The 20,465-nt window shown below is 44.5% G+C and overlaps 1 protein-coding gene across 2 annotated transcripts; it reads left to right on the plus strand.

The window, feature by feature from the left end:
- The first annotated feature begins 906 nt into the window (after nt 1-906).
- On the plus strand, nt 907-6,085 carry HMGB1 (high mobility group box 1). 2 transcript variants are annotated; one of them, XM_004285498.3, is made up of 5 exons: nt 907-1,062; nt 3,219-3,382; nt 3,604-3,749; nt 4,238-4,412; nt 5,449-6,085. In XM_004285498.3, exons 2-5 carry the CDS (start codon nt 3,233-3,235, stop codon nt 5,623-5,625), a joined length of 648 nt encoding a protein of 215 aa, XP_004285546.1. In that variant the 5' UTR covers nt 907-1,062; nt 3,219-3,232; the 3' UTR covers nt 5,626-6,085. The 2 variants fall into 2 exon arrangements, with proteins under 2 accessions (XP_004285546.1, XP_033272032.1); XM_033416141.2 differs by lacking the exon at nt 907-1,062 and adding an exon at nt 2,775-2,979.
- The last annotated feature ends 14,380 nt before the right edge of the window (nt 6,086-20,465 follow it).

Genomic DNA, 20,465 nt, shown 5'->3' on the forward strand with positions numbered 1-20,465 from the left:
GCCCAACAGTTAAAAAGGTGGTCTCTAATGAATTTGCTAATTCTAGCAGGCCCTCGCGAACATTTCCTGCTAGAGTACCCCATATCAAAACGAAGTGGCTGTGTGCTTTAATTACATGGAATAATCATTTGATTTCCAGGAAGTTGAGACCGTGCTTTGTATTTAAATAAAAAGTTCTAGACGAGCTGTGAAACTCGATCAAACCAAGAAAAAGGGTGAAACTAAATGCCTGTTCGGTGAGTCAAGGTTTCAGCTGCTCAGCAAGCCTGACGGTACGGGTTTAGGAGCCCAGAAAAGGGGTGTTTTAAAGCCGGCTGACTGGATCGTGTCACTTTCTTATAGGAAAAGCCCTGCCTTCCCAGAGATCTAGAGTGTAATGCAACCATATGTTGCTGAGGAGCTCGAATCTTGGCTGCCTTCGCCCCTCTGCACGAGCAGAAACCCCGGTTTTCAGGGGCCGTGATCTCATCGTGTCGCTCTCACTTTTGAAGGTCTGTTAAAAAGTCTGGGGCCTCTTATCTTAACGGCTTTGGAAGTGAGTTTGGGGTGAGAAGGGGGGGGAGGCCTGTGGGTGTCTCCTTTGCCTGAGGAGCTGGAGACACTTGTGGAAAAGTCAGGCCCTTTTCGCTCGGGCGGCCGCTCGGGCGTGGGGCTGGCTTGGGTTAGACACATGCACACATACACCATAGAGCTCTGCTTTCCCGTAGCAGCTGCTGCCTCTGCCTCTGCCTCTCCCGCCTCAGCCTCTTTGCCCGGCATACACACACATTCAGATTTGCGCGCTGTTTCAATCCTTGATGACGTGTCCCCGGAGACAGCCAATAGCAAACGGGCTCTGGTCAGGACAATGGGAGGTATCGGGCCAATGAGCGAGCCCCGTGAGTTGGCGGTAGCCAATAGGAGCCGCGCTGGCTGGAGAGTAATGTTACAGAGCGGAGAGAGTGAGGAGGCTGCGTCTGGCTCCCGCTCTCACAGCCATTGCAGTACATTGAGCTCCATAGAGACAGCGCCGGGGCAAGTGAGAGCCGGACGGGCACTGGGCGACTCTGTGCCTCGCGGAGGGTGAGTCTGGGGCAGCGCCGCGGCGGGGAGAGCGCCTCCGGCAGCTCCCCAGCCCGCGCGGCGGCCGGATCCCCGCGGCCGGGAGCCGGCGGGTCAGGATCCACACAAAGGCAAATGAGGGGGGACCGTGGGGGGAACTGCGCACGGAGCGAGCCTCCCCTCGGGCGCCGGGAGCCCGGCCGCGCGCCGGAGCCCCGGCCCCCGGGCCGCCGGAGGCGCCGCGAGCCCCGAGCCCTGCGAGTTTCCACCCCCGGCGGCGTCCGCGCTGACTGGCGCAAAAAATTTTTTTTTCATTAAAAAATTTTTTTAACGTGTTTTCGGCCCCCGGGCCGAGCGTTCGGGCGGCCGGCGTGCGCGGGGGGCGGCGGGCCGCCGGGCGGGCGGGCGGCGCTTCACGGCTGCATTGGCCGCCGCAGAGCCGGGCGCCGGCGGCGGGCAAGCGCGGGCGGCGGGCGCTGCGGGCGGGCGGGCGGCGGCGGCGCGGGGCCGGGGCCGGGGCCGGGGGCGGCGGCGCGGGGCCGGGCCCGCCGGCCTGAGCCCGAGCCCGAGCCAGTGCCCGGGCGCGGCGGCGGCGGCGGCGGCGGCCCGGCGGCGGGGGGAGCGGCGCCGCGGCGCTCGCTGGAACATGGCTGACTCGGCCCGGCGCTGCTGGCTGGAGAGAAAACAAGGCGGGCGGGCGCGGGCGGGGGAGCTGGGCGCAGCAGTTCCGAGGCAACTTTTTTTTTCGTCTTCTCACAGCCCCGCGTCGCCCGTGTGGGGGCGGCGGGGCGCGCGGCCCGCGCGGAGGGAGAAGGGGAGCGGCGGGCCGGGGGCGCCTCCCGGGGCGGCCCCCCCGCAGGCGGCGGGCGGGGGGAGGGTCCGGCTGCGCGCCCCCCGCCCCTCCCCCCGGCCGTCATGGCCGAGTGTGTGCGCCAGAGCGCGGCGCGCACCCCGCCCGCCTGCGCTCGCACTCACACTCTCACACACTCACTCGCGCACACACACACACACAGACAGACACACACACATACACACACACACAAAGGGAAGGAGCCATATTCTCGCTCGCGCTCGCCCTCGCGGCGGCGGCGGCGGCGCAGGCGGGGAAGACGCGCAGCGGCCATTCCGTGCGCGCCGGCCCCGGCGGCCGCGGGCGGAGCCAGCCCCCATTTCGAGCGGGGCTGCTCCCTCCGCCGAGCCGACAAAATGGGGGAGGCCGGCAGGCCTGCGCGAGCGGCGGGCGGCCGGGCGCACGTGGCGGCGCCGCGCGGGGCGGGGAGCCGGGCCCGGAGGCCGGGCCGCGGCCCCGCCGTCCCGGGCGGCCTCCCCTCGCGGCCCCGCAGTGGGCGGGCGGCCCGGGGGGGCCAGTGGCGGGAAGGTGTGCGGAGCCCGCCCCGCGCGTCGCCCCGACTTCCACGGCTCGGAAAAAAAAAATACTGCCCTGGTGGGGGCGGGGGGCAGCCCGAGCAGCGAGCAGGAGTGGCTTTTGTCCCTCATCCTTGTTTACTCGAAGAAACTTCAGACCGGACGTGTTTAGTCAGAACCGAAATGCGTCTCGGGGCCAAGCCGATAGCAAAGGAAGCTGCCTGGCAGTGGCAGCCGCGCACATAGCGCCGCCATCCCCCAGCCCGGGCCCGAGCGGGCCTCCCGCTCCCTCCCCCCGGCAAACTTTTATGCCGAGAGTATTTACAGTGATCCCTGGGACAGCTTTAGGTGAGCCGCGGACTTGGCCCGCGATCCGGAGAGGTCTGCCCGCTTTGGCTCTCACCTATTTGTTCCTTACGTAGCGCAGAGCCGTGAATCGGCAGCGTCGCTTTTCTGACCTTTGGTTTTGTTGATTGAAAACGGGTTTTTTTGCATTTAATTCTTCGTTTCTTTTAAATGACCGGTTGGGTATTCACCCAGAACAGATACAGGCAGCGAAGTAACAAGCGCCGTGTGAGTATACCACTGTGTGTCCACTTTTTGGAGATCACACTCAAGGACCGGTTTTCGCCTGGTGTAGCCTTTTCTAGGAATTGACTATCACTGCCATTTTCTCTGGTATTATGAGGGGTTAATGCCACTGCCGGGTTAAACAACCAGTGCCTTGCTTTTCATTCCCTCCCCAAGGAGTTAGAGTGCTCTTAAATGCCGTGAATTGCATTGTTAACATTACACTTTCATTTATTTTTTAGAAAAATAATTAAGCATGGGCAAAGGAGATCCTAAGAAGCCGAGAGGCAAAATGTCATCATATGCATTCTTTGTGCAAACTTGCCGGGAGGAGCACAAGAAGAAGCACCCAGATGCTTCTGTCAACTTCTCAGAGTTTTCTAAGAAGTGCTCAGAGAGGTGGAAGGTAAGAGGGCTTAACACAAATACTAAGGAGGTACTAAAGGGTGAAGTCCAAATGGGGATTTTTAAAAAGCTTCGGTGCAATTTGCATAATGCGAGTGGTGGTGTTGGAACAGGCTGCTAAATGTTCAGCAAAGGACACTGGTTTTGTTCATTTTAATACTTAAGAGTACAACTTGTTAAAACTTCGTTGTCGAGTTAAGTTTACGAGTTATTATTTTATAGACCATGTCTGCTAAAGAGAAAGGAAAGTTTGAAGACATGGCAAAGGCGGACAAGGCCCGTTATGAAAGAGAAATGAAAACTTATATCCCTCCTAAAGGGGAGACAAAAAAGAAGTTCAAGGATCCCAATGCACCCAAGAGGCCTCCGTAAGTATCTTGCCCGTTTTTATTTTCAAGGAGTGTTTTGCAGTAGAATCAGACAAATTTAGCAAGCCACCTTGTGGGGAGTCCGTAATCAAAGTTTCTTCGCTAACTCACATTGGTATGTTTAAATTTTGTAAATAAAATTCCTGTTGGATGGCAGTTTTAGTTAGAGCAGTGGAATTGGATTCTGGCCTCCTTCACCCAATATATCTCCTAAGTGTAATTTTAATTTTTTTCTTTCCTGAGAAGTACCATCAGTCTGAGAGTAATTTGCAGAATGTTCTTTTGGAACGCTAATAAATAGTGTATGTTCAGCTAGTGGTGTCATAAGTTAGATCATTGTGTAAATTAAGTTTAATGAGGGATATTTAGCGTTTCATAATATTTATATCCTGTGAAATATGTGGTAGAAATTAGAAGCAGCTTTTATACAGCAATACAACACAGTTGTTAGTAAACGTACAATTCTAAAATTAAATCTCTCTTTTTAGTTCGGCCTTTTTCTTGTTTTGTTCTGAGTATCGTCCAAAAATCAAAGGAGAACATCCTGGCCTATCCATTGGTGATGTTGCAAAGAAACTGGGAGAGATGTGGAATAACACTGCTGCAGATGACAAGCAGCCTTATGAGAAGAAGGCTGCTAAACTGAAGGAAAAGTACGAAAAGGTAAGTATGGATTGGCTTGGTGTCGTGGTGAAAGGGTATGCCAGGTGTTAGATGGATGACTGTCCTTGGTCCTGCATCTTAATCTCCTATTATGATTCCTAAGAGTTGGAGGTGTAATGCAGTTTTAAGTATAACAGCTATTCAGCGTGCCATTGGCTGTACTCTTAAGTCCCTTTCCATGTTTTAAAGAACGTAGAAGATCAAATAAATTGTTAGTGTTGTTTGACTTAACATTATTTGACTCGGGTGGTTTTGTTATTCTCCGGTATCCAGATTTATGAAGATTTTGGTAGTCACTTTGAGTCAAATGATTTAAGTATTTTAAATGATCAGGCACACAACATAAAAATAGGCTGGACCAAGTAACGTAACCTGTATTGTTCATAAACACCCTGAAACATTTATGTTTTCCCTCCCTTAGATTTAAAAAAAAAAAAAAAAAAAAAACTTAGAAAGTTATGAGTTTGTTGATCTGTATAGTAAATTGATATAATAAAATAAAAAGCTGTAGCCTCTATACTTTGAGTTGAAATATTAAAAGTAAAGTTAGAGTTTAGCTTATTTAGTCATTTTGGAGAAATGTATCTATTTCTAGATGTTTCTTAACCTAATTGCATGCTCAGTGGCAAATAACTTTTTTTTTTTTTAAGACAAGATTTTCTACTATGGATTAGGGTCTGACAGTATAAACCTGTAGAATGCGTTTTTGCATTCAGAAGGTGGCAGTGTCTACCCTTTAATCAGTCTCTACATTCTAGTTTTAATAAACTGAACTTAGGATGTGGTACATGGTTGTACTTCAGTGAGGCATAACAATGCTAATGTCAAACCATGTCATTCCATGAGTTACGGATTATTTACAATTATAATATTTTTACGTGTGTTTCTGAAAGTCCACAGATGTGAGTGCAGATAATGTGTTATTTTAGTGTATCTGAGTCCTTGTTTTTTCATAAAGTTTTGCCATGTTACTTTTATTTCTCTCCTTAACTGTTTTGTCTTTCCAACCACTTTCTTGCTGCCTTTATTTTGGAAGGATATTGCTGCATACCGAGCTAAAGGGAAGCCTGATGCAGCAAAAAAGGGAGTCGTCAAGGCTGAAAAAAGCAAGAAAAAGAAGGAAGAGGAGGAAGATGAGGAAGATGAAGAGGATGAGGAGGAGGAGGAGGATGAAGAGGATGAAGAGGAAGAAGAAGATGATGATGATGAATAAGTTGGTTCTAGCGCAGTTTTTTTTTTCTTGTCTATAAAGCATTTAACCCCCCTGTACACAACTCACTCCTTTTAAAGAAAAAAATTGAAATGTAAGGCTGTGTAAGATTTGTTTTTAAACTGTACAGTGTCTTTTTTTGTATAGTTAACACACTACCGAATGTGTCTTTAGATAGCCCTGTCCTGGTGGTATTTTCAATAGCCACTAACCTTGCCTGGTACAGTATGGGGGTTGTAAATTGGCATGGAAATTTAAAGCAGGTTCTTGTTGGTGCACAGCACAAATTAGTTATATATGGGGATGGTAGTTTTTTCATCTTCAGTTGTCTCTGATGCAGCTTATACGAAATAATTGTTGTTCTGTTAACTGAATACCACTCTGTAATTGCAAAAAAAAGAAAAGTTGCAGCTGTTTTGTTGACATTCTGAATGCTTCTAAGTAAATACAATTTTTTTTATTAGTATTGTTGTCCTTTTCATAGGTCTGAAAATTTTCTTCCTAAGGGGAAGCTAGTCTTTTGCTTTTGCCCATTTTGGATCACACGAATTATTACAGTGTTTATCTTTCGTATAGTTAGCTGATAAAAAGCTTTTGTGTACACACCCTGCATACTCATGATGAGGGTAATAAAAGTTTAATTGAGACAGTTTTCATCCATAACTGAAACTCAAATCTTGATCGGTTGATATCAGATTTCACATAGCCCAGGTTCATTTACAAAGTGAAGAGTAACCAATCTACTCACAGCACGGGATTATTAGAATCAAACATTTTGAAAGTCTGTCCTTGAAGGACTAATAGAAAAGTATGTTCTGATCTTTACATGAGGACTCTACATCCTTTAACTCCCATTACCATGTAATGGCAGTTATATTTGCAGTTCCCACGTTTAAGACTGAGAATGTATCCCCAAAAGCGTGAGCTTAAAATACAAGACTGCCATATTATGTTTTTTTGTTGTTGTTGACAATTAGTCCCAACAAAGGCTCTGGAGAAAAAGTGCTGGCTGTAAATGTCTTCTCCTATTTATCTCAATACGGATTGTTTAGGAAACTTGAGATCCTCCATTAAAGGTATTTTTAATGGGCCAACTTTTAAAATTGTATACCACATTTTAAATTGGGTATATTTTCCTATATTATGGTTTGCCCCTTTATAAATGAGGTAGACATGAGGGAGGAAGACAAGCTTTGTATTTCAGTGTGAATTACCTGATTTATTTGAATTTGATTTTTCTCTACAAAACTCAAGCTCATTCATCAGGGTCATATGTTTATCTGCTTAACAGTTTAGGGAACAATTTGGCAATTTTGTGGTTTTTGAGATTATCGTTCTCTTAAAGTGCCAGTGTTTTAAAATAGCGTTCTTGTAATTTTACACGCTTTTGTGATGGAGTGCTGTTTTGTTATATAATTTTGACTTGGATTCTTTCCATTTGCATTTGTTTTATGTAATTTCAGGAGGAATACTGAACATCTGAGTCCTGGATGATACTAATAAACTAATAATTGCAGAGGTTTTAAATATTAGTTAAATGGCTTTCACTTAAGATTTTAAGGTTTTGTTATATACATATTTTAATCTTATTCTCAGTTAATACCTCTTAGCAACATCATTTAACTAAGTGTAAGGGCGGGCAAAGTTTATCCCTTAAAAAATACTCACTTTACCCTTGTAAATAGGTTAATGGGCTGATAAAAAAAGATTTTTGTGAAACATTCCATGTGTTCTCATAGGCTGCTGTTTACATAAATCAGGAAAAACTAATTTTGCTTTCAGAGTATTGGATTAAACAAGATCATTTTCTAAAGCAAGGCACATGTAAGTAAAAAGCAGGAATAGTGATTATAAATCTAAACTTAAGTTCTCTAAGCTAAAGGAGAGGACCGCAGTAGAGGGGCTGAAAGTGTGTCAAAATTTATCAGGTTTTTTAGTCAAGGGGAACAAGTAGTTATCTCTCATTTACATGGAAGTTTGCTGTAGCTAAAGAATCATTGTTTATTGCTAGTAGATGATCCAGTTAAAATGAATTCTGCCTCAAGGAACTTCAGCGGGTGTCTTGTGACAGCTCCCGTTGAGATGTTGAGAGCGGGAACAGGTTTTTTTGGGTTAACTGGATTCAGATCTTGACAGGAAGACATGGACAAAACCCCTTTTCAATCTGAAAACATACTAGCTCTGTTTACTATTTCAACAGTATACCCTGAAACTTGGATGTTCAAAACTCAAGTAAATGGAGGTGGGAGGCATAACAGATTTTTTTTTAAGTTAATGCATAGGAACTATTTTAATGTCTAGAAATAGTTACAGCACTATGGGCTATAAAGATTTTCTTAACATCAAAAGATTAAACAGTATAAACTTTAGTATTAAGTCATCTGCATTTTAAAACTTGATATAAAATCGGCATACTGATTAACACTTAACCAAAGTAATTGTCTCCTAAAGGTTGGGAGCTGTTGCTGGTTAGTGCCTGTAATCGTTCTCATGATCTTCCATCAGGTGTTGATACTTGCTCTGTTTTCATTAATTTTCTAAGAGTGAAATCTGAAAAAAAATCTTTTGTGTGTGCTGTGCACCACAGGGGTAAGGCTTAAATGATAATGATGGAAAGTGCCTGTGTGACAGAAGCTGTTCAAATACTTCCCTCACTGCCTGGGGGATTGTAAGTACTGCTTAGACGGTAGGGTAGTATCTGGCTATGTTGAAAACTGCACTGGGAAGACAAGATGGAAATTTTTGAATGGAAAGTGTGGCCAACTCCCTTGCTTGGCATCACAAACTGTGACAGAAGTTCAAATCTAGGTCTGCTTGGTACAACAGGCCTTCTGAAAGGGCCTGAAATAGCTCTTTTTCAGTACCAGCCAGCTACTTTTTGCGAACGATGGTATCACTGTAAATTTGCACAAATTCAATACAGCTTAAATCAGGATTAACTGCTGCTCAAGTGTGAACCATTGGCCAGTAATTAGCTTGCTTAATAAGTTGTGGTAGGTTATTTTTAAATTTTTTCATATTTGTGCTTTGTCATTTTAAAATGACTCTTGAAATGCTTTTAAAACAACGTAAAAGCCAGGAAACGGTTTGGATACCTGTGCAACAAAAGATGCAAGCTGGTTCATTTCTTGTCCCCCTCATAGCAAAGACGTGAACAGCAGTGCTAACACTCCCGGAACCTGGGAAGTTCCCTGGGTCTAAGCCAAGTTGCTCCCTGCAGTAATAAGGCAAAATGTGGCCCTGTTCTAGGAATGCTGCTATTTAACGATACACCGTGGCACAGGACAAAGAATGACAAGCATAACTTAACAAGCCACACTCCAGAATATATAGCCCCACCTTCCAGTGGGTTTCAGTCTGAAATCATATCTACCAGCAGGAAATTTAATCACTTAGGTCTCTAGGCATGTCCATTGGTTTGAACCTTCTGTATTTATCGGTCACCTGCTGAAAAAGGAAGTGGTAATATAGATCTGGAATAAGATGAGGGATTATGATAGACCTTTAAGTTGTGGCGTGAGGTATGTGGAGACTGAAAGTAGTGGTGAGAAAATCAGTGAAAAGGGATTAAAGAGATTCTTGTAAATTTTTATGATGTACTTTTTTTTTCTCTTTAGTCACACAATTCAAACATAAGTGACATTTCATGGGATGATAGATACCCCATGATATATTTGATCATACTTTTACTGACGGTCATTCATGTTGCTTCCTATTTTTTGCTATTCCTAACAATACTGCAGTGAACGTCTGCGTACATTTTTGTTAGGCTTGTGTAGGTCTAGATACCTTGAAGTAGAATTGCTGAGTCAACAGATAGGTGCATTTAAAATTTTGACAGATATTGAAAAATTGACCCCTCCCTCAAGACTATCCTTATTGTGAAACGTTTTAACAATGATTTTTAAGATATAATAAATCAGGTTTTTAATGGCTATTTCTTTGGCTCCATGAAAGAAATGTCCATTTTTAAAAGATAAATTAAAATACTGAAATACTGCCATTTATTCAGAGCCACCCAAACACAAGAAGGTAGAATTAGAACTGAAAGACCCTTGGGTTGACTATTGATTATTTAAACTACTCTAACAAATTATTTCTCTATAAAGTTACTGCAGTTACTAAATGTTTAAGTAATCCATTGTGTGAAAATGAGGAACTTCCTATTTTGGCATCTTCAATCAAGTAGCTTTATCTGGGGAGGGCTTTTTCTAGCAGAGATTGTGTGTCAATCTTTACAGAAGCTACAGCCAACGGTTTTGGAAACTAGTCAAGGATTGTGTGGGCTGGATTCTGGGCATTAGGAGATAGTTATTTGTAAAAAAGGAATGGATACAGAGGATCTGCCTTAAATGGAATAAAACTGACCACTGCTTCACCTCCTTGCTGGAGATGGTACTTTAGGTAAAGGGCATACCCCAAACGCATTTATAACTGCAACTGTATTAATAGGCTTTAAAGTGGAATTAAACTTAGTTCCTTAGAGGTACATAGAATCTCTAGTTACAGTCTTTACCATATTTTTGTTCACTGGGTTTCAACTACGGATCATCCTATAAAGTCTTCTGAACATAACCAGGTAAGTAAATTAAAAGTCCTAAAGCAAAAGAATTATCGGTTGAGGGTAAGAGAGTACTCAGTGTAATGCCCACAAAGGTGTGAAGGGTAAGAACTTGCAGGCTACTCAGAGCAAGGACTCGGCAGCCTCTTCCCCACTCCCCAGCCTAAATTTCAGGGAAGCTCAGGTCTTGCTCTGCCATCTGGAGTCTGCCTGGCTGGGACTTGGGCATAGGGAGTGGGCTAGGCACACTCAGGCTGAGAAGGACCAGACAGACTTTTGTTTTTACAAGAGGAACAAGAGGTGCCATTGCTTTGGGGACTGACAACAGAATAAAGTAAGGCACCAGTGTAGGGTCCTAGCGCATTAGAGGTAAAAGGCTCTAGGCTCTAAGGCAGTCCAGCCTATGCATTTTCACAGAGCAGTGGGCAAAAGGCCCATCAAGACTCAGAGGCTCACTCAAAGACCAAAAGCAGCATCACAACGATCTAGCAGTGCCAGGCTCACAGCAGGTGCAGAACACTTTCGAGTTCCTTCCCCTTCTCTGTAAGGACAGTAACTAGGGGCTGGAAGGCTTCCTCCCTAGCCCTCACCTTCCTGCCTGGGTCCTCCTGCCTCGGCTACAATTGTGGATATTCGAGCAGGTCAGCACACTCCGCCATCACTGTGATTCCTCTCTGGCCTTCCTCCTTAGGTTTACTTGGACTCAGGACACTTGCTGACAAAACAAAACTAAAATACTGCCAATCATTTAGAAAGTGATAAGCTACCTGATTCTAACAGGCTGGGAAGCGCCAGAAGAATGTGTACTGCTTGTGTGTCCTTAGAATTGCAGCATGAACTTCCAGAAGTGGAAGGATAGCAATACACTACAATCACTTTTGAAAAACTTGTTTACCATTATTGTGAATGAAATTTGCGTTCATTGAAAGAAAACAAGCAGGGAAACAAAAATCTACAATTCTATTAGGAAAACTATTAACATATTGTGTGCTCTTCTCGTTTTATATATATAATATGATATATATATACAGATATATATTTGATTAATATATAAATTATATGTATATATATAATTTTTTAATCTGAGGTGAGATTCACATAACAACCATTTTAAAACTAACAATTCAATGGCATTTAGTACATTCACAGTGTTGTGCAACCACCGCCTCTAGTTCCAAACATTTTCATCACCCCAAAAGGAAATCCTATACCCATTAATTCTGCCCTTCCCCCTTAGCCCTTGGCAACAACCAATCTGCATCATCTCCATGGATTTACCTACTGTGGCTATTTCGCATAAATGGAATCATACACTATGTGACCTTTTGCATCTGCCTTCTTTCACTTGACATAATGTTTTCAAGGTTCATTCACACTGTGGTATGTATCATACTTCATTCCTTTTCGTGGCTGAGTAATATTCCAGTGCGTGCGTGCGTGTGTGTGTGTGTGTATCACAATTCACTTATTCATTCATTGATGGACACTTGACTAGTGCTGCTATGAACGTGCATGTACAAGTATTTGACTCCCTATTTTCAGTTCTTTGGGGTACATATCTAGGAATGGAATTACTGGATCATATGGTAATTCTGTTTAACTTTTTGAGGGACCACAATGGCTAAGATGACCCTTCCACAGCAACTGAATCATTTTACATTCCCTCTAGCAATGTATAAGCATTCCAATTTTTCCACAACCTCGCCAGCACTTCCTATTTCCCCTTTTTTTAAAAAAAAAATAATAGCCATTGCAGTGGGTGGGTGTGAAGTAGTATCTCGCTGTGGTTTGGGTTTGCATTACCCTAATGACTAATGATACTGAGCCTCTTTTCATGTGCTCATTGGCCATTTGTATACCTTTTCAGAGAGCTAATTCAAGTCCTTTGCTGACTTTTAGGTTAGGTTGTCTTTTGGTTGTTGTATATATATGTCCGCTTTATAAAAAATGGCAATATATTTACAAACACTCTACTTGAAAACTACTTTTACTGCTAACAGTCTATCTTAAACAAAACTTTATGTCATCATATATGCTTATTCTGCTCTGCACTGAATCGTTTTTACTGCCTGCATGTTAGTCCACTGAATAAATGTAAAATACCATAAATTATCTTGTCGATCCCATCTTATTAGACATTTGTGTAGTTTCTGATTTTTTAATTAGTTTTATTGAGGCATAGTTGATTTACAATGTTGTGGTAATTTCTGCTGTACAGCAAAGTGATTCAGTTATACATATATATACATTCTTTTTCATATTCTTTTCCATTATGGTTTATCACAGGATATTGAAATATCATTCCCTGTGCTATACAGTAGGACCTTGTTGTTGTTTATGGATTTTTAAAAATATTATGAACAAGGCTAAGATGACTAGACTTTCCTTATACCCATACTTCTGTGTCCATGATTATTTTGTTAGGTTATAAATATATTCCTCAAAGTGAAATGGCCAAAATTGAAGTCAGTTTTGTTTTTTTTTTTTTTGCTGTACGCAGGCCTCTCACTGTTGTGGCCTTTCCAGTTGCGGAGCACAGGCTCCGGACGCGCAGGCTCAGCGGCCATGGCTCACGGGCCCAGCCGCTCCACGGCATGAGGGATCTTCTCGGACCGGGGCACGAACCCGTGTCCCCTGCATTGGCAGGCGGACTCTCGACCACTGCGCCACCAGGGAAGCCCTGAAGTCAGTTTTTGATTGAAGTGAAACGATGAATTTGGTGAGTGCTACCAAGCTGCCTTCAGCAAGTTTTCATCCAAATGTAGTAACTTTTTAAAAGGCTATTGAGACAATTTTACATATAAGGGATATGTAGGGTCATGATTTCTAAGATTCCATAAAGGTTTGAGCCTATAGCAGTGGGGGAAATCGTGAAAGGGATAAACCTTCAAAAGAGAGCAGATGAAAAGCTTGAAAAAACTGGAGAGCCATTGGGTTGAAATGTCCATTCCCCTTTATGCTTGTTATTTTACTACTTTTCAGGTTGAAGATTAACAGAAAGAGCTTTTATATACAAGTAATTGCAGCACTGCAAAAAGGGAACGTGTAGATGAATTGGAATGGGTGAAAAAACTTTGAAACTTTTGCAAAAGTATTAGAGCTTTCTTGCTTTTCATTTCATTGTATTATTGTTCTTCATAATAATCTACATGATTTCCAAAACTTATTAGTCATTTGTATCAGAATTTTTTTCTTTAAATAAGGTTAACTGTGTTTTCACATATGATTTAAGACCAAGATAGTCTACAGTTCTGGGGAGTACATGTCTTATCAAATGGTGGCCAACAGGTCAACATGAAATTGGATTAATTATAAAAAAACTTATCTTCTAGTCAGTCCCATAGGGATCTATTTCATACACTGATGAGTACTGGATTTTACACTATACAGATCAAACCTGAAAAGCAGTGTAAATTTCTCATTTTTTTTAAGGACCTAAATTTTAGAGGTCAACATTGCAAAACTTTATGTCATGAATTTATAGACACTGAGCTTTTACAGATAATTATAATGAACCATTAGAAATAATACTGATTTTATTTTTTTAATTAGGTAAGAGATATGTTATTATAAATATAATACTTGAAGTTTTCTTTAAATATTAAGGTCTTGAGGGTTTTTAAAGAATTATAGTTAAGAATCAAACTGACTTGAAAAAAACAACAGAGATGCAGTTTTATTATTATTGTTTTTTGCTATGTCTTCATTTTTAGGCCAAATCTAACTTTTTCTCACCTTTAAGACCAAGGAGTCTTAGTAGGCTATTATTAATAGTAATGTTTAAAACCTCACTTAAAAAATCATAGAAACATTTCTGTTTTATTATAAATCTCTCTTTTTAAATGGGAAAATTATTAAGAAACAGCTAGTGCAAACAGAAGTTAACCTCCAAATATATCTTTACTAGCTTTCATGCCTCCACCATCAAATAGGACAAAAGGATGACCAAAAAAATGAATAAATGCTGATGTCAGAGCTTAATACATGCTTTACTTCTTTTTATTTAAATCTGTAGACCAAGAGTAAAGCATATGATAAATAAGTGGACTTACCCAGGAGCCTGGGATACTGTTTGGGAGTTTGATGATGTTCCAGTCATGCTTTGGCAAGTTAGTGGACAACACCTGGGCCAAGGATGGCAGCTAGCATGGATGGCAGGGTAACTGACCCAAAGCTTCAGCAGGAGCTCCCAGGTGACTGGGTATGGAGGACGTGTTCTAGGGAACTCTGTTTACAGCGGTTGACATTGCCTTATTGAGGGACCTACTGAGCACCCAATCAAAGCACCTCCTTTGAAATGGAACAGCCTCTCTGGAGCCACATTCCAGGGAAAGGAAATCTGGAAGCTTTTTTTTCTAGAGATAGGCAGCTGGCTGTGATTTCACTGCAATAGACTTACAAGGAGTAGCTATTACTAATTTTCAGAAACACAAAGGAATTCCTAAAACTGTTATTCTTCCTCCCAAGGGTTTGGGAATGTGGGTCTCCATAAAGTTTCTGGTCTCTTTAATTCCAGGGAGAAAGGCAGTTAGGTAGGTAATGGAAATTGTCAGTTGACAGTCATCTTCCTATCATCTACTCTAGATTCATTCTTTCCCAGGATCCAATTTTAGCTAAAAACATAAAATAAAACCCATCTGGTATCACTTCAGAGAGTGAAGAGGAGAGACTCTGAGAAAGATTTTTAAGGAATAAACTAGGAAAATGTATTCGTGATAAAGCTGATCAAAATTAGGTTTGAAATCTAAGTTTTCACCCAGTACAAAGAAGTCTTTCAATTTTTTTTTCTAATTATTTATTTATTTATTTTTGGCTGCGTTGGGTCTTCGTTGCTGCGTGCGGGCTTCCTCTAGTTGCGGCGAGTGGGGGCTACTCTTCGTTGTGGTGCGTGGACTTCTCGTGGTGGTGGCTTGTCTTGCTGTGGAGCACAGGCTCTAGGCACACGGGCTTCAGTAGTTGTGGCGCGTGGGCTTCAGTAGTTGTGGCGCGCGGGCTTCAGTAGTTGTGGCGCAGGGGCTCAGTAGTTGTGGCTCGCCGGCTTAGTTGCTCCGCGGCATGTGGGATCTTCCAAAACCAGGGATCAAAGCCCCGTCCCCTACATTGGCAGGTGGATTCTTAACCACTGCGCCACCAGGGAAGTCCCCAGCAGATTTTCTTGAGTATAAAATATTTAGGTTTAGAGAACATTTGCTTTTAGAGTTGACTCCTTCAGTTCCATTAATACATAAAGCTAATTTCATTAATGTCATTAAATCTCCCTTTATGGGCTGAATTCTTATTAAATACAACAGACTACGTTGGATCTGTCGCAAAGTCAAATTTGTTGAATGAATTGAACTGCGTCTTTCTCCAATTTATTTTAACCAAGTTTTAGGGGGAAATCTTCCTCTGAATGATTGTGCTTAAGATTATATTATTGTCGCTTTCTATACCCTATAACTTAACCTTTAAATGACATAAGATTACATTAAACAGTGACAAGTGGTATACATCACATAAAGAAACTAAAGACCACTAATATTTAGCCGATCCGACACTGTGGGTTGGAAAATATATAAAGCCAGGGAGAATGAATTTCCTTACCCCCCAGATAAATCCGGTTTCTCTCCACAGGTTGATGACAACGCCGCCTAAGAACGGAAAGCTGAGAAATCCAGCTCCTTCACTGATTAGGAGGCAGCTTCTCCTTCAGGGTCCGTTCATTCACTTGCAAAGGAGCCAGGCACCCTGCTTGGCACTGGAGACCCAGCGATCAACAGAACAGACCCAGGGCTGCCCGGACAAGTGTCTAGGAGCCCACATGTTCCTGGAGGAGGCAAACATGAACAAGTAAACAAACACAGAAGAAAGAGCATTGCGGGGCTTCCCTGGTGGCACAGTGGTTAAGAATCCACTTGCCAGTGCAGGGGACATGGGTTCGAGCCCTGGTCCGGGAAAATCCCACATGCCGTGGAGCAGCTAAGCCCGTGCGCCATAACTGCTGAACCTGGGCTCTAGAGCCCATGAGCCACAACTACTGATTTCGTGCTCCGCAACAAGAGAAGCCACCGCAATGAGAAGCCCGCGCACCGCAACGAAGGCCCAACGCAGCCAAAAATAAAATAAATGAATTTATTTTTTAAAAAATGCTGCTCAGGGTAATGTGGTAAAGGCTGAGTGATGGAGGTGGGCGACACGGGGGGCCGTCTGGAAAGATCTCTTTCCAGGAGATGTAGCCAAAAATTTCGCTCATTTTCCAGCTCGGTTAGTTGCCTGCCTGCTCGCCCTCTTTCCGGGGCCCTGAAGCTCAGCACCCCCCAACCCCGGGCAGCCCCAACTCCTCGGGACCCTGCAGGCCGCTCTTTCCCAACTTCCCGGCCTCTCCCCGATCCGGGAAGGCCCTGCCGGGCCTCGCGTTTTCCCAGTTGCTCCAGGGAGAGGCCTGGTCTCGGCTCTCAGGATGTGGACGATGCAAATAGCACGGCCAGCTGCGGCCGGGAGCCGCCGGGAAGCGCGCCAGCCGCCGCCTCGCGGGCCCGGCCTCCCCGCGCCCGCAGCCGCCGAGCAGAACCCGCGCCCACTGAGGCCCCGTGGCCGGCGCGGAGGGTGCCCTCTACCGCCTCGCTGGTGCGCCCGGGGTGAGGGACGAACAACGATCGCGTGCCCGTGCAACGTTTGTTACTTCTCTCCACGGCGGCGGCCGGGAGCGGCCCGCACCACTGATCCCCTCCTCCGCGCGAGGTGAGAGGGGACGGGCCCCGATGAGCAGGGCCGATTCCCGGGGGCCGGGAAGCCAGTCCAGGCCCTCCGGGAACTCAGTGCCTGGCCTTCCCCTCGGGTTTGTTCAGTCTTTTGACATCATCGCCTTAAAATATTTTTCTCCTGAGTTTCCTACTAGTTACAAGACTCACATTCTCCTCTGGCCACACTCCTGAACTTGCAAACATAGGTCTTATTTAGAAAGCACCATGGCAAGTTCGTCTTTATCCTTCCCCCCCACCACGCCCCCGCCGTGGCTTTCGGGGATCTTAGCTCCCGTACCGGGCACTGAACCCCGGGCCCACAGGCAGTGAAAGCGCAGAGTCCTAACCACTGGACCGCCAGGGAAGTCCTGCAAGTTCGTCTTGAAAGAAGGAAGCCTAAAAGGAAGTTAAAACGGACCCCTTGCTTTGCCCACACTCAGAAAGGGGAAGAGGTCCTGGTGGCCCCCAGCCCCGCGCAGTTCTCCCCAAAGGCAAGTGGGAGGTGATATCAGGGAAGCAGAGCGCAGTTGGTGCCCAGGGCACTCACCCTTCTCGAAGGTGGGCGCACGTTTGACGGGGGTGCAGCTGGCAGCAGGGGGCTGCTGGGAGCCGGCCTTCCACGGGGACAGGGGGTCACTTCCCCCCAGCCCCTGCCTGGTGGTGGAGGGGAGTTCCGGTCCCTTCCCAGGCCCAGGTGTCCTAGCAGGGTGGCTGGAGCCTGGCTGGTGTCGCAGGCCCGGTCCCACCCGGGCAGTGGCCTGGAGGCTGCAACCAGAGCCCCACCCGGGGCCGGAGGTGCTGGGGTCAGGGAGTCTTCGGATGGAGAAAACCTGCTCTCCCAAGGTAAGTGGGCTGAAAAAAATAAAACTAAAACACACACACAGCTGCTGAGACTGGCCCAGATTCTGCTCTGACGGTCGGCCTCGGTCCTGGGGGAGCTTCTCGGGGCAGTTTTAGCTTCATTCTCAGCAAAGGAGAGACAAGACACAGTTCAGAAATGAGTGTACGGCACCCTAACTGTCACAGGAAACGGCTGCAAATGACCGTGACATTATATCATATTTTCATCTTTCTTTCTTCTTTTTATGTTGTTTTTCATTGTGCAACCAAAAATGTTAAGATTTCAGCTGGTACTGAGTACATGTTACTTGGGAGGACTACCTCCAAAAAACAAAAACCCAAAAAACTTTTAAACCAAACCCATACAGGATGACAGGTCAACGCTGAAGATTTTGTGAAGTAACCAGATGTGCCGTGAATGGGAAGCCCCATTATATTCTTACCCTTTTTCAATTAACTTTTAAACATGCTGTAGCAAATATGTCTGTTCCCCTCAGGTGGGCGTTTTGTTTCAGGGTTCCTTTCTGCTGCCTGAGAGTGCTTTAGTCTGCCAGAGTCTCCCCTGAGAGAGAAGGAGCTCTTAATGTGGAATATTAACTCCTCTGCCTATTATATGCGTCAACCCAGGCCTACCTCTCTCTCAGGGGCATCAGAAATTGCTTTTGTGTACCTTTTGGTGAGGCCTTTGCATCCAGAAACAGAGAAAAGTGGAAGAAGAAAACAAAAACAATGCCCCGAAGAAATAAGAGCGTGACGTCCAACGACCTATAAAGCACTGAGTTTCCAGTCACTGATTTTCAAAAATAGTTCAAGCACAGACTTTAGACTCACGCTGCTTTGTGCCAGCCCTCACCTGACCACTTGCTACATGCGTGTCCTTGGACAGATATTTAACCTCTGGTGCCTTGATTTACCCATTTGTAAAATGGGCACAATAATTGACTTCATAAGGCTTCAGGGCAATGTGTGAGAATTTAATAAAATAATCCATGTAAAATGTGACACAATGCTTGGCACTTGGTTAGAACTCAATAAATAGTGAGCTATTACTTTTTACATAACAGTAACAAATTACATGATAAATTATTAGCTTATTATAATTACTATTATGTTATTACAAAGTCTCATTCTTTTCTCCTCCAATTTGGGTTTCCACCTTAATGCAAAACATACTAGAAGTGGCTTTATTCCTAATTATTTGAATTTGCTGCCAGTGGTTCCCAGTCACCTGGGGAGATTACAAAGGGACTGATGCCTAGGTCTCACCCACAGGGATTCTGATTTAACTGATCTGGGGTGTGGCCTGGGCTTTGGAAATTTTGAAAGCTCCCCAGGTGATTCTAATGTACAGCCAAATTTTTGGTAGTGTCCTAATCAGAAAGGCAAGCAGATGTTTATAGTTCAAATAAAATTAAAGCAGTCTGTATTCTGAGCTAATAATTTGACTCATTTTGCTGCATTAGACGTTCAAATCAGCCAATCGACTGACTTATATATTCACGGCATTTATAAGCTTTGACCGAGTTGACCAATTAATTTGGTTAAAAAGTTTGATTCATTAAAATCACATGGCCACAGCCGCAAGTAAATTGAATTTGTTGGAAATCAGCTACGATTGTGTAGGTATTTGGAAGTTTTTAGATTGTACATTACCACAGAAGTTCACCTTATTTAATTCCATTCTGTACCTTTGCTAAGAAACTGGATATTAAATAAAAATGCTGATAGTTTTGGACTGATCTGACCAATTCATTCAGTAAAACATTTGATTTCTCAAAGTCCTATAGCTACAGGCTAATGGAAATTGAATTTGTTGGGGACCAACTAGGATTTTAAGTGTAATTGGGAATATAAACTACTACAGGAGTACACATTATTTAATTCCATCCTGCACACTTGCTAACCAACGGGTTATTAAATCAAAATGCTGATAGTTCGGATGAGATTAATGTTCTCTTGTCCCTTTGATCTTGTCCTGGGGACATTTTTTTTCTTTTTTTTTTTTTGTGGTACGCGGGCCTCACTGTTGTGGCCTCTCCCGTTGCAGAGCACAGGCTCCGGACATGCAGGCTCAGCGGCCATGGCTCACGGGCCCAGCCGCTCCGCGGCATGTGGGATCCTCCCGGACCGGGACACGAACCCGTGTCCCCTACATCGGCAGGCGGACTCTCAACCACTGCGCCACCAGGGAAGCCCTGTCCTGGGGACTTTTGACAGCATGTAGGTTGCTATCAGATTTGGACACCACTGTCTGTGTATAATTAGCCTCTTTAAAAAATTAATGAGCGTGTTCGTCCATGTAGCGCTTCGGTCATAGTGATCCATCAGATGAATCATGAGTGAGGTAGCACTGACAGCCTCTGTCAACTTCCTGTCAATATTTTCTGTCGGAGGCACAAAATGCTAGATTAGAAAAAGTCCCTGAACCTTGTTCCCCAGAGGTTCTGGATCTGGTCTTGAACCTGAGGCATCACAAGCTACTTTTTTTTTTTTGGCTGCGCCGAGAGGCTTGCGGGATCTTAGTTCCTGGACCAGGGATTTGAACCCGGGCCCCGCAGTGAAAGCACCCAGTCCTAACCACTGGACCGCCAGGGAACTCCTATCACAAGCTACTTGAAGTAGCTGGAGACAGCAGACCTTCCTGGGATGTATCCCTAACTGGACAAAACAAAATTCAACCACCACTTGTCTCCAAGTGTTTATGTTTAAAACATAAAACA

The sequence above is a fragment of the Orcinus orca genome, chromosome 18 (assembly GCF_937001465.1).
Source record: "Orcinus orca chromosome 18, mOrcOrc1.1, whole genome shotgun sequence".
NCBI classification, from domain to species: domain Eukaryota; kingdom Metazoa; phylum Chordata; class Mammalia; order Artiodactyla; family Delphinidae; genus Orcinus; species Orcinus orca.

Bases quoted from the DNA above. Each gene is read 5' to 3' on its own strand.
- HMGB1 (XM_004285498.3), top strand. From the start codon at position 3,233: ATGGGCAAAGGAGATCCTAAGAAGCCGAGAGGCAAAATGTCATCATAT. The intron at 3,383-3,603 runs GTAAGAGGGCTT...ATTATTTTATAG, and splicing joins AGTGCTCAGAGAGGTGGAAG to ACCATGTCTGCTAAAGAGAA. The intron at 3,750-4,237 runs GTAAGTATCTTG...CTCTCTTTTTAG, and splicing joins AATGCACCCAAGAGGCCTCC to TTCGGCCTTTTTCTTGTTTT.